General features: G+C 44.6%; 1 protein-coding gene across 6 annotated transcripts in view; it reads left to right on the top strand.

Moving 5' to 3' along the window:
- Window positions 1–12,257, top strand: part of trim2a (tripartite motif containing 2a) — a 42,034-nt gene that overhangs the window by 24,867 nt on the left and 4,910 nt on the right. For all 6 annotated transcript variants that reach the window (XR_004765286.1, XR_004765285.1, XM_035417949.1 and 3 more), the window contains exons 2-9: window positions 1,868–2,046; window positions 2,429–2,666; window positions 4,137–4,288; window positions 5,097–5,277; window positions 8,009–8,732; window positions 9,464–9,567; window positions 11,035–11,202; window positions 11,976–12,144. Coding sequence is in view for 4 of the 6 variants with exons in the window: in XM_035417949.1 (XP_035273840.1) it covers window positions 1,913–2,046; window positions 2,429–2,666; window positions 4,137–4,288; window positions 5,097–5,277; window positions 8,009–8,732; window positions 9,464–9,567; window positions 11,035–11,202; window positions 11,976–12,144 (1,870 nt within the window). In the remaining 2 variants the exon portion in view is untranslated. The remainder of the gene's footprint in view (window positions 1–1,867; window positions 2,047–2,428; window positions 2,667–4,136; window positions 4,289–5,096; window positions 5,278–8,008; window positions 8,733–9,463; window positions 9,568–11,034; window positions 11,203–11,975; window positions 12,145–12,257) is intronic.

Raw genomic sequence — 12,257 nt, 5'->3', positions numbered from 1 at the left:
TAAAACCAGGTCTGTAATGGACTGTGATGTGATTTGTATGGGTGACCTTCGCTCTACCGTTGCTATGGCAGTGTGATTTTTTTTAGATACTTTCTGGAACAGAATATATTTTTGTAACTGAAAATCTCCCCAAAGGGTCTTCCTTTTGTGGGAGGTGACCTGTTTTTATATATGATGAAAAAGGCATGAATCACAACCATTATTTGGGTCTAATTTAATTTAGTTCAGGCATTTTTTTAATCTGTGTGTGAGTGTGCTAATTTGAAAATTTATTTCTGACCATCAGATTCAAACAGAGTTTAGAATTTGTTGAGAAAGTGATGATGTGTGAAAATATTACTACTGCCTCTAGTTAAGTCATGGAGTAAAATTGCTGATGGTATTTGCAAGATGGCTTAAGATTAACATCTCTGTTTGTTGGGCCATGGTAATTTGAATTCCTGCCTTAATTTTATTGCGTATTTATTTTTCATCAGTCAATGGTAAAAGCCCCCCCCCCCCCCCCCCCGTAGTACTCCAGTGAAAATGTGTCTGGTAATCAGATATTTATTACTGAAATGCTTTCACATGGAACCTCCACTTAATAGGGAAAGTATGAGTCTGTGCCCTGGCCTCATTGGATGAGTAACTTTCCACAGGCCTACTTTGAGAAAGTGTAGCTGGGGCTGAAGGTATTACGGATCTAGGACATGCTGTAGGGAACTACGCGTCCCAGACAGCCACCGTGTCTGGTTGGGGAAGGGATCAGACCAACGGCAGACTCTGTTCTCCACCTGGATGTCTCCATGTAGGGCCATGGGACACTGAGCTGTCTGACTGCCCTGGAGGTATACTCAGGGGCACAGGGGTCATTAGCATGCAGTGAATATCTGTGTTAGACCCTTGGCCATTAGTGTGCTGTGACTATGTGTGTTAGAGCCATGGGTAATAGTGTTGTAGGGTGGTTTATAAAAGTGTGTCCCTTATCAAACCCCCAAAGGAAAAGAGTCTGCGTTGTCAGGGAGTCAGCAGGTGTGATAAAGAGACAGTAACCAGTTGCAAAACATTCCTAATGGATTTGTATTACTGTATTTAAAACATATGTTCTCCGTAATACAGTGTAATCATGTTTGGTATTGTTGGGAAGCCAATGCCCTGCGGGACAAGTTGGTGTCTTTGGTGGTGGGCTGCTGACTAAAGATCTTTTTACCTATGGGTCAGTGGCCAGCCAAATATAAAGGTTAACTCGGTATAGAGCCACATTATTGGTGGGTCATTTGCAGTCTCCCATCTATGCAAAACTGTTAGCACAGAGGAAAGGTTAAAACATGATTTTGGTGTCAGATAACCAAGATATCATTAAATTAATCCCATTCCAGTAGCACTGGGTAAGACTACTCACGCTCCTTTGCCACTCTGATACTTCCTCTGTTTGGTGTATCTGAGGGATTTCTTACAGTGTGCTATGAATATCTGCATTACAGTAGAGGCATGGTCTTTCGTGTGTTGTGAATATCTGTGGCCATTAATTTGCTGTGCATCTCTGTTATGGCTGTGTTTGATTGGCGTGCATTACCACGGCATATATTGACACTCTTCATCTGTAACTACTTCAGAAAAAAAGTCTGAGGAGAAAAAGAAAAACACATTAGCTCTGAAATGGCAAATGTTGCTGAGCCAATTACAAAGCCGGTTCAGGCAATGGAACTATTTCTTATGAGTGACTGAGGTCATTTCTGTTTTCCATACACAGCAGTATTGAGCCAGAGTGAGCTGTAAATCAAAGGACAAATGCAAAAAATGCTCTGTGTGTGTGTGCCTGTGCGTGTGTATAAGTCACTCTCTGAACCCCTCTCTCTCTCTCTCTTTCTCCTCTCTCTCTGGACAGGGCGCTGGGTGAGGCGAGTCTGGACCCCCATGTCAGAGTTTTAGGATGGCCAGTGACGGCTCCAGTATCCCCAGCCCTGTGGTGCGTCAGATTGACAAGCAGTTCCTGATCTGTAGCATCTGCCTGGATCGCTACGACAACCCCAAAGTTCTTCCTTGCCTGCATACCTTCTGCGAGAGGTAAGAACCTGGACTTACATCTTTCTGCTAGCTGTTCCCCCAAAGCACTGTGTTGTCAGATCATGTCCATCGGCTGTAAAATAGATGAGTGAAACAGTAAGGAGAGAATTGAGGAATTTCACCCACAAGAGCCAGATGAGAAGCTGACCTAATGTGAAAAAGGAAACTCAGTTGAAGCTTGACACAAAATGGCTGCTCTCTCAGCCTTCTGCCCAGGCTTGTCTCTCCTGTGTGTAATTGCTGGTGGATGATTCAGTTATTTGCTAAGTGAGATTAGATTTGCAGGGACAGCGTAGACAAGGATATACCCTCTGTAAGGGCGTGTGTAGAGGTGTTTCTGTACGATAACGGACGCGGTGTTCTTTTTTGCGTTCGTCCGCAGCTGCCTACAGAACTACATTCCGGCGCACAGCCTGACGTTGTCGTGCCCCGTGTGCCGCCAGACGTCCATCCTGCCGGAGAAGGGCGTGTCCGCGCTGCAGAACAACTTCTTCATCACCAACCTGATGGACGTGCTGCAGAGGTCTCCCGACAGCAGCAGCGATGACGGCACCGTGCTGGAGACGGGCGCGGCCGTGCCCACCGGGCAGCCCCTGTCCTGCCCCAACCACGGAGGCAATGTACGCCCCTCCCCCTTAAACGTCTCGGCCCCGCCCTATAGTACTCCAGCCTTGCCCACTCTATGCTGCCTACTTACAGTCCCTGATCTCCCCCTAACCTGGAGGCAATGTGCACCCCTCCACTTCTGAGCAGTCTTCATGAATCACTCACTGCCTGAATCTCTTGCATAGTACTCACATAGCACTCGGATTCACTCACTGCCTGAATCTCTTACACAGTAGTTACATAGCACTCTGATTCACTCACTGCCTGAGTCTCTTACGCAGAGTACTCACATAGCACTCTTATTCACTCACTGCCTGAATCTCTTACACAGTAGTTACATAGCACTCTGATTCACTCACAGCCTGAGTCTCTTACGCAGAGTACTCACATAGCACTCTTATTCACTCACTGCCTGAATCTCTTACACAGTAGTTACATAGCACTCTGATTCACTCACAGCCTGAGTCTCTTACGCAGAGTACTCACATAGCACTCTTATTCACTCACTGCCTGAATCTCTTACACAGTAGTTACATAGCACTCTGATTCACTCACAGCCTGAGTCTCTTACACAGAGTACTCACATAGCACTCTGAATCACTCACTGCCTGAATCTCTTACACAGTAGTTACATAGCACTCTTATTCACTCACTGCCTGAATCTCTTACACAGTAGTTACATAGCACTCTTATTCACTCACTGCCTGAATCTCTTACACAGTAGTTACATAGCACTCTTATTCACTCACTGCCTGAATCTCTTACACAGTAGTTACATAGCACTCTGGTTCACTCACAGCCTGAGTCTCTTACACAGAGTACTCACATAGCACTCTTATTCACTCACTGCCTGAATCTCTTACAAAGTGTTCTTATGTAACATGCTGAATCACTCAGAGGGCGCAGTTTCTTAGGTGCATTACGGTCTAACTCTGCAGGGCTTTGGCTAACTGTTTGTGTGTGTTTTGGATGGGTAGAAGGGTGATGTGGTGCGTTTGAGCAAACCTGACCGGGTCCTCTTGGGACCCCTTCTAACCGCGTAGCTCGCTCCCAGCACAGTGCAGCTACCACTTTTGTCTCCATAGCGACACATTTATTTTTACTGTCTGGAGGGAGTCGTATCTCCCATTTATTCAGCTTGCCAGAGCTGGAATGGATCTTACACACTTTGTCCAGATCAGACTCTGCAGCCAATACAGAAAGACCTGGCAATCATTTTATTCCATATTTCTTCAATATTTTAATAGAGTTTTCCAGACAAAAAACAGTATGCTTTAGTACACCGAAGTACCGTATGTGGTCACATCAAACTTACAAGGACATCAATGAAATAGGCAAGTTACAAATGAGGAGTGGGATCTTTAATATCAAACACAATGTGCGCACACCCGTGTGCGTGTGTTTGTGTATGTGCATGCGTATGAGGGCACTAGCGCTGTCCTGCGTTAGCTGGGTTGACAGACAGGGCCTCTTGCTGTTGGCAGGTGATGGAGTTCTACTGCCCCCCGTGTGAGACAGCCATGTGTGAGGAGTGCACTGGGGGGGAGCACGCAGAGCACCCCACCGTCCCGCTCAAAGACGTGGTGGAGCAGCACAAGGCCTCTCTACAGGACCAGCTAGATGCTGTCAAAAACAGGTGTGTCCCATCTTCCAATCACCCCTGTGCACATATACATGTGCACACATAAACACGTATTCATATACACACATACCCACATGCATATACACATTTGCATTATTTATTTGAGACTGCAGTTAAACATAGAGGAAAAGCCCCTTCATTTCAAAATGTTAGGGGTGTTTTGGACTCTGTAGGAACTCAGTGACAATGTCGATGCTCACTCACACACACATGGACAGACACACAACCACAAATGCACACAGCCACATACACACACGTGAGCACATACGCACACAACCATAAGCACATTCACACGCACACACAAACACAATGTGCCATGAGTCATCTAGAGCACATGGGTGTGTCACCTTCATTAAATCACAACTAACTCGAGGAAAACTTTATGGTCAGACTAGTCAACACTCAAAACTATGATCAGTGCTGCATTTGCTCATTTGCAGATTAGAGAGATGCAACTCTGTCACTTTTCAAGTCCTGCTGGGAATTGTAGTCCTTCTCATGAACAATTTTAAAATCATTTAAATACACTAGGGCAGTTAGAACTTTTAATATTTGATAATGTTGAACAAAGCAACAGTGCGATATTCAAATACTGCGATCCATAAACCTACAACTATGAGTTTTATGGATGTTATAACTGGTGAGAGTTAAGTTAATAATGCAGAAAATCACTGTTTATACTGGTGTCTCACTTTATATACTAACATGGGCAGACTGTATAATGATGATGTACCTGTACAGTAGTAATCTCTGAGTTTGGAGATTGAGGCGGTAGTAATCTTAGCCTCCCCCGCGTGTGCAGGCTACCAGAGATCGACTCGGCCCTGCAGGTCCTGTCGGAGATCCTGCAGCAGCTGACCAATCAGAAGTCGTCCATTGAGGAGGACATCCACGCCGCTTTCGACGAGCTGCAGAAGACGCTCAACGTGCGCAAGAGCGTGCTGCTCATGGAGCTGGAGGTCAACTACGGTCTCAAGCAGAAGGTGAGGGCCAACCGCAAACTTGAACCGCAAACTCAAACTGCTCACGGTAAACAGCGGTCTGAACGCGGTAGCACGTGTGCGTAGAGAGCGGTCCTCTGCGGTCTGCTGAAGGGGTTAAAGCGGAGAGTAAGGACCGTTCTCACTCATTAGTGTCCCGCATTGGTAGTGCTCTGTCTGAAAGTAGTTTTCTGCCATGCAGTGGCCATTGAGCGCAGAGTTGGGCCCAGGTCCATTTCAATTCAGGCGATAGAATTGATTCAGTTGAATCAGTGAATGGAAAAGTTGTCATGCTGTTCTCTGGAGATTTTTTTAGATGAATGGAACTGAGCATTTCCAAATAATTAAATTATAAAAAAATATAATAATTTATGCTTTTTAATTTTAGCTTATATTCCTGGTTTACCAGAGTATCTCAAACCTGCATAATTGCCAATTTTTGTGAAAGTTTCGTAAGCCTTACATGAGGCATGCATATTCCTTTGTGTTGCAGTGTGACAGTCTTGCTTGCACACAGATTCTTTGGAAAATGTGACAAAATGAATAGTGTGCCATTCCACAGCCTCAACCCCTGTGCTAGCCCCTTACCCGGCCCATTCCTGATTAATGATTAACTGAAAGATGGATAGGGGAACTATTGCTGTAACAGAGCTTGCTGTAACGCCCAGCGAGAGAGCCAATCGCGCGTGCCGGGCCGCTCGCGTGGGCCTGGCCGGACGGGGGGCGGAGCCACGTGGTCACATGGGAGAATGACGGACTGCAGGAGGTGGACACGTCCTCTCTGCAGAGGGTGTGCTCTCTGCTGGGAATTTCACTGTTCAGGGAGAGCGTGGTGGCAGAGCAGCTTTTCCCTGCCGTGTTTCTCTTAGCCGGACCGTACGTGGAACGTTAGCTGTGCCGGTTGTGTGCTGCTTTCTGCTTGACCGAGTTCAGAAGAGGCCTGGTTTATGTGAGTCTGTTTGTTGTTGGTTAGCCTCTGCTGCCAGAGCAGGGGATTGCCTGTCTCCTGTAATATTGACATACCCTGTGAAACCATTTATCCACGCTTGTCTTTACATGTGTTTTTAATGGAGTGTCTTGCATTTCCATTTTTGTCTTGTCATCATCAGTGCTCTGCAAAGACAGCATTAATGGAACCTCAGAATTCTTCTTTATACTGATGCTTTATTTGGATCAGAAATTATTATGCTGTGTGTGTATTATGCAAATGTTTTAACGCATTCATGTGGAGATTTGATGATTGTGTATGTCAGTTGGCTCTGTGTGTTTTGTTGAAAGTGTTTGTGTGTACAGTATATATGTGGTAATTACTACGTGTGTGTGCGTGTGTGTGTGTGTATATATGAATGTTTAGTTACTGTATATGTCAGTGTAATGCCTCTGTGAGTGTTTATGGATGTGTTTTCTGATTCTGTGTGTCTATCTGTGTTTTATGTGTGTGTGTACATGTGCAAATGACAAACGAGCTATTTAGCATACACCTCTAGCCAAAATGACTTATAGAAGGTGAATTTTACGTGACTAGAAACCACCACTAGAGCTATAGGGTAGATAAGCGCATTGTGTGTTTTGTGTGTTTGTGTGTGCGCATTCTTGGGTGTGTGTGTGTACTGTAGTTGACTGATTGTGTGTATGTATGTTTTTCTGAGTCTGTGCGCATGCATGTGTGGGGCCTGTGTGTACATGTGTATTTTCTGACTCAGTGTGTGCTTGTGTGTGTGTGTGTGTGTGCGCACGTGTGCGTGTGTATTTGACTGATTGTGTTTATGTATTTTTTTCCAATTTTGTGCGCGCATGCACTTGTTTGTGCGTATGTGTGTGTCTGTGTGTGCACCGGTGTGTATGTGTGTGAGTGTGTGCCCGCATGTATGTATGTGAATGCATGTGTGTATGTACAGTGCCCTCCATAATGTTTGGGACAAAGACATATATATTTTTTCCTGTACTCCACAATTTTAGATTTAGATCAAACTGTTCACATGTAGTTAAAGTGCAGATTTTATACATAACCTCCCATGTATAAAAAGTGCTGCCATTTCTACATGGTAAAACCAAAATAAAAGCTGAGAATCTGCACTTTTACATGTGAATTGATTACAAATCTAAAATTGTGGAGTACAAGAAAAAAAGAAAAAAATGTATTTTTTCCCAAACATTATGGAAGGCACTGTATATTTGCTGACTTTGTGTTTGCCTGTGTGTGTGTTTTTATGACTGTACATACAGTACTGTGAAACAAGTAAAGCTCTCTACAATTTCAGAGAGCTTTATGTTTGGGGCCTGTCCTGCTGACTCACTGTGTGCCTCTGTGTTAGCAGAAGGGGCCCTTGCACTTTCAGAGCGCTGTATGTGTGGGGTCTGTGTGTACATGTGTATTTGCTGACTCAGTGTGTGCCTCTGTGCCTGCACATGTGTGTGTTTGTGTGCGTGTATATGTGTATAAATGTGAATCTGCTGGCTCAGTGTGTATATGTGTGTAAATGTGAATCTGCTGGCTTGCTGTGCTGTGTGTTTATGTGTGTAAATGTGAATCTGCTGACTCAGTATGTATGTGTGTGTATATGTGTGTAAATGTGAATCTGCTGGCTCAGTGTGTATATGTGTGTAAATGTGAATCTGCTGGCTCACTGTGCTGTGTGTTTATGTGTGTAAATGTGAATCTGCTGACCCAGTAAGTATGTGTGTGTATATGTGTGTAAATGTGAATCTGCTGACTGGCTGCGCTGTGTTGCAGGTGCTCCAGGCGCAGCTGGACACTCTGCTGAAGGGGCAGGACAGCATCAACAGCAGCTGCAACTTCACGGAGCAGGCGCTGAGTCACGGCACCGAGGCCGAGGTCCTGCTGGTGCGCAAGCAGATGAGCGAGCGCCTGGGCGAGCTGGCCAGCCAGGACTACCCGCTGCAGCCCGAGGAGAACGACCAGCTGGACTTCCTCATCGAGACCGAGGGCCTCAAGAAGTCCATCCACAACCTGGGCACCATCGTCACCACCAACGCCATCGCCTACGAGACGGTGGCCAGCGGCGAGGGCCTGCGCCAGTGCGTGGTGGGCCTGCCCACCTCCGTCACCATAACGACCAAGGACAAGGACGGCGAGCTGTGCAAGACGGGCAGCGCCAGCCTGACGGCGGAGATCTGCACGCCGGACGGGAGCGTGGCCGACGGCGAGATCCTGGACAACAAGAACGGGACGTACGAGTACCTGTACACCGTGCACAAGGAGGGCAGCTTCACCCTCTCCCTGCGCCTCTACGACCAGCACATCAAGGGCAGCCCCTTCCGGCTCAAGGTCTGCAAGTCCGCCGACGCCTCGCCCACCTCCGACGGCGCCAAGAAGCGGCTCAAGTCGCCGGGCAGCTGCCACGTCAAGCAGAAGGCCATCAAGCGCCCGGCCAGCATGTACAGCACCGGCAAGAGGAAAGAGAACCCCATCGAGGACGACCTCATCTTCAGAATCGGTGCGGTCGCCTCGCCGCTTGTTTCTCCTGGACCCTCTGTTCACTCAGATACCGCACACTGACACCCATGTACAACTACAGGCCTGTTATCTCTGATTCGTACGGCTGATGCTCACCTGTGCATATGGGTATCTATGGTACAGTGCTGTCTCTGATACGCAGACGAAAAAGGAACGTACTACAGCATATATTAAAGTGAAATATATTATCAAGATCTGAAAGGATATTGCATTACACATTACAATTTCTTGGCAAACATACAATTTATTGATATTTCAGATATTGCAGTTCTAAAAAAAGATGGTGTGAAATATATTTTTCATTATATTTTCCAAAAAGTGTGCACGTTTACATTATATTGTACTATATTACAGTTCTGTGGGGTAGATACAGTGTTCTTTGATGACACTGCCACTAATGATTGACGACAGTGCTGCTAATGATTGACAACACTGCCACTAGTGAATGACAACACTGCCACTAATGATTGACAACACTACCACTAATGAAAGATTACACCTCCATTAATTTATCATTAGTTTACAGCACATCTACAGTGATTTGTATTCTGTGCAATCTATTTGTTTGTTCATGTTGCCTTTTTTTAATTCTAATATAAAATATTGTTATAGATGGGCACTTTGAACATTAAAATTGAGTTCATGTTGCTGTACGTTGCGTACCTCCTCCGTTCAAAATGACGTATGAATGATAATCTGAATGTTTTCCAGGAACTAAGGGAAGAAATAAGGGAGAATTCACCAATCTCCAGGGCGTGGCAGCATCTTCAGTTGGAAAGATTTTGATAGCAGACAGTAACAATCAATGTGTTCAGGTAAGGGCTTTTAAAATGGCACTGTAGGCCTGTTGACAGACATGGCAATTCCTACCCCCCATCCTGTTTTTGTTTTCATTTAAAATTTCAACTCAATTTCAGCTGAACACTTGGGTTAAATGATCCTATTAATTTCCCTTATGGTATTGGAATTAACTGAAAATATATAGACTGTATGAAGTATATTGAAATAATTAATTGTATTATTTAGACATTGTAATACTTCATGATGGAAATATACAAATAATTTCCACTTTCAGATATTTCAATATACTATACTGCTGCAAACGACATTTAAATTATATTTGCAAAAACATCCTCAAATTTACAACATTACTGTATACTCCATTTCAGTAAGGGTGTGTCCATAATTTAACGAATAATTGATTACTTCAAATATTTAATCAAATTAATTTTATGTATTTTTATACAAAGGAGAGAATACTTGCATTTAAAGTCAAAGTTAAGGAGCAATACTGACTGAATCCCTCTATGTCTGAAAAGGTTCCTATTATCCAGATAATGAGTAATTTGGGTAATGTGTGTAGTCTAGTTTCTCTGTGGAGGCACAGATCAATTTCACTCAATTTGCTTTCCAGGCCCTGATCATGAATTAGGTTAGCCTGCCTTTTAGATTGGATTTTTTTCAGATAAGTTTTGGCGTTTAGATTAGGGCACAAAGTACTAGGACCATCTTGTGAAAATATAGCAGCTCTGTACTAATAGATGCAGATGCACTCAATGACTCCTCACAGATCAGCACAGCCAATCAGGACCTTGCTGCTGAGACCGCACCCCTCTGTTGAGAACAGTTGGTCTCCAGGGAGATGACTCACAGTCCTTCTCTGTGCATCCTTGCCCTGCGTCCATTTCATTAATTTCCCTCCAGTGAGCACTGCCACAGGAAACTGCTGATGGAGGTTGTGTACTGTAGAATTCTTATTAAAAATGTTCCTACTCTGTTGCTGTCAACACTTTTTTCCCCTTGAACCTATTTTTTTTGATTCACAATTCGGTATCCGCACTAACGGCAAGATTTGTTTATTATTCATTCCTGTTAATTTTACTGAGATTTGACTGGAGAGAAAAGATAGGAACGATGTACCAAACTATGTCTGTTAATAAACAAAGTCTGTTTTCATAATCAATCTTTTAAAAGTACATTCGGTAAAATGCCCCTGACGTTCTTGTTTGTGCAGTGAAATTCTCGTCTGGGGCTCTGTTGCTTTTGTAGATGAGATCAGTCTTTTTGTGAAGACAGAAACAGAGCGGTTGGCAAGAAATGAAATGAGAACCTGGTGTTCTGACCTTGGTTCAGTCGAAAGGCTGTCTTTGCTTCAGGGAAGGCAGCGGGCGGACAATTACAGTTTTCAAATCACATCATGTTGAAAGCTGAGACGTGTGTGCTCGTGTGTACTAATTCCTAATAAATCGGTAATGAACTTGCCCGGGTTTGTGTGCTGGCAGATTTTCTCTAATGACGGCCAGTTTAAGAACCGTTTTGGGGTGCGAGGCCGGTCTCCCGGGCAACTGCAGCGACCCACGGGAGTTGCTGTCCACCCGAATGGTGACATCATCATCGCTGACTACGACAACAAGTGGGTCAGCATATTCTCCAGCGATGGGAAATTCAAGGTGAGCTGGTCTGGCATGGGATCCATCAGTATTTCAGGGGTTAAAATCAGCAACAACATTCCAGATTCAATTCTGAATTGTGGGTTGTGTCAAGAAATAGTGCATCTCAACAAAAAATGTTTTCAGTGTGCAAAAATGCCAAGTCACTCATGCATACAAAGCACTCTCTGTAAGTCATTAAATAAAACAAAACCTAGGCCTGCTGTTAAACGTATTGATGTTAAAATGAGGCCAAGTTACAAGAAACAATACTGGCTGCCTTAGCTCACACAAATTAAATAAGCTATGCTATGCTGCCCAGTGTTTCCTGAATTAGTTTGAATAACTTGGCCCTGTATTGTTTCATCTTACCATCTGAAGAGAATGTACTATACTGCAATATATTGTGAATATGTTAACTTTTGAAGGCTGTAAGAAATGTACAAAAATGTACTGTAGTATCTGAACAATTAAGCAACAGTTATTTGTAAATCTCCTAATACAGTGGTTCCCAACCCTGTTCCTGGAGATCTACCGTCGTGTAGGTTTTCATTTCAACCGTGATTTGACACACCGGATTCTACTAATTAGTAGATCAAAGAGATGTTCTTAGCTGTTGAGTGAGGTTTGTTTTGTTTGGGTTGGAGTGAATACAGGATGATATATATCCTGGAACTGGGTTGGGAACCACTGTCCATGTATATTTTGAAGTGTAGCAATATCTTCATTATCAAATTTATTGGAAGTTTTTTATTTCTGTAATGTCTGCGGTTTAAACACACATCTCTCCTCAGTCCAAGATCGGCTCGGGCAAGCTGATGGGCCCGAAGGGCGTGTCCGTGGACCGTAACGGGCACATCATCGTGGTGGACAACAAGTCCTGCTGCGTCTTCATCTTCCAGCCCAACGGCAAGCTGGTCACCAAGTTCGGGAGTCGCGGAAACGGGGACAAGCAGTTTGCAGGTACCGCGCGCTCGACCCGCCTCTCCTGTTCGCTCCTGTCCTATCACTCGCTCCAATTTCTGTCACTCATGTTCCACCCCGCAGGGATCCGCCCCCTGTCCCTCTACATTCAT

The sequence above is a fragment of the Anguilla anguilla genome, chromosome 5 (genome assembly GCF_013347855.1).
Source record: "Anguilla anguilla isolate fAngAng1 chromosome 5, fAngAng1.pri, whole genome shotgun sequence".
Taxonomy (NCBI): Eukaryota; Metazoa; Chordata; class Actinopteri; order Anguilliformes; family Anguillidae; genus Anguilla; species Anguilla anguilla.
This window is presented reverse-complemented; position numbering and strand designations above follow the sequence as displayed.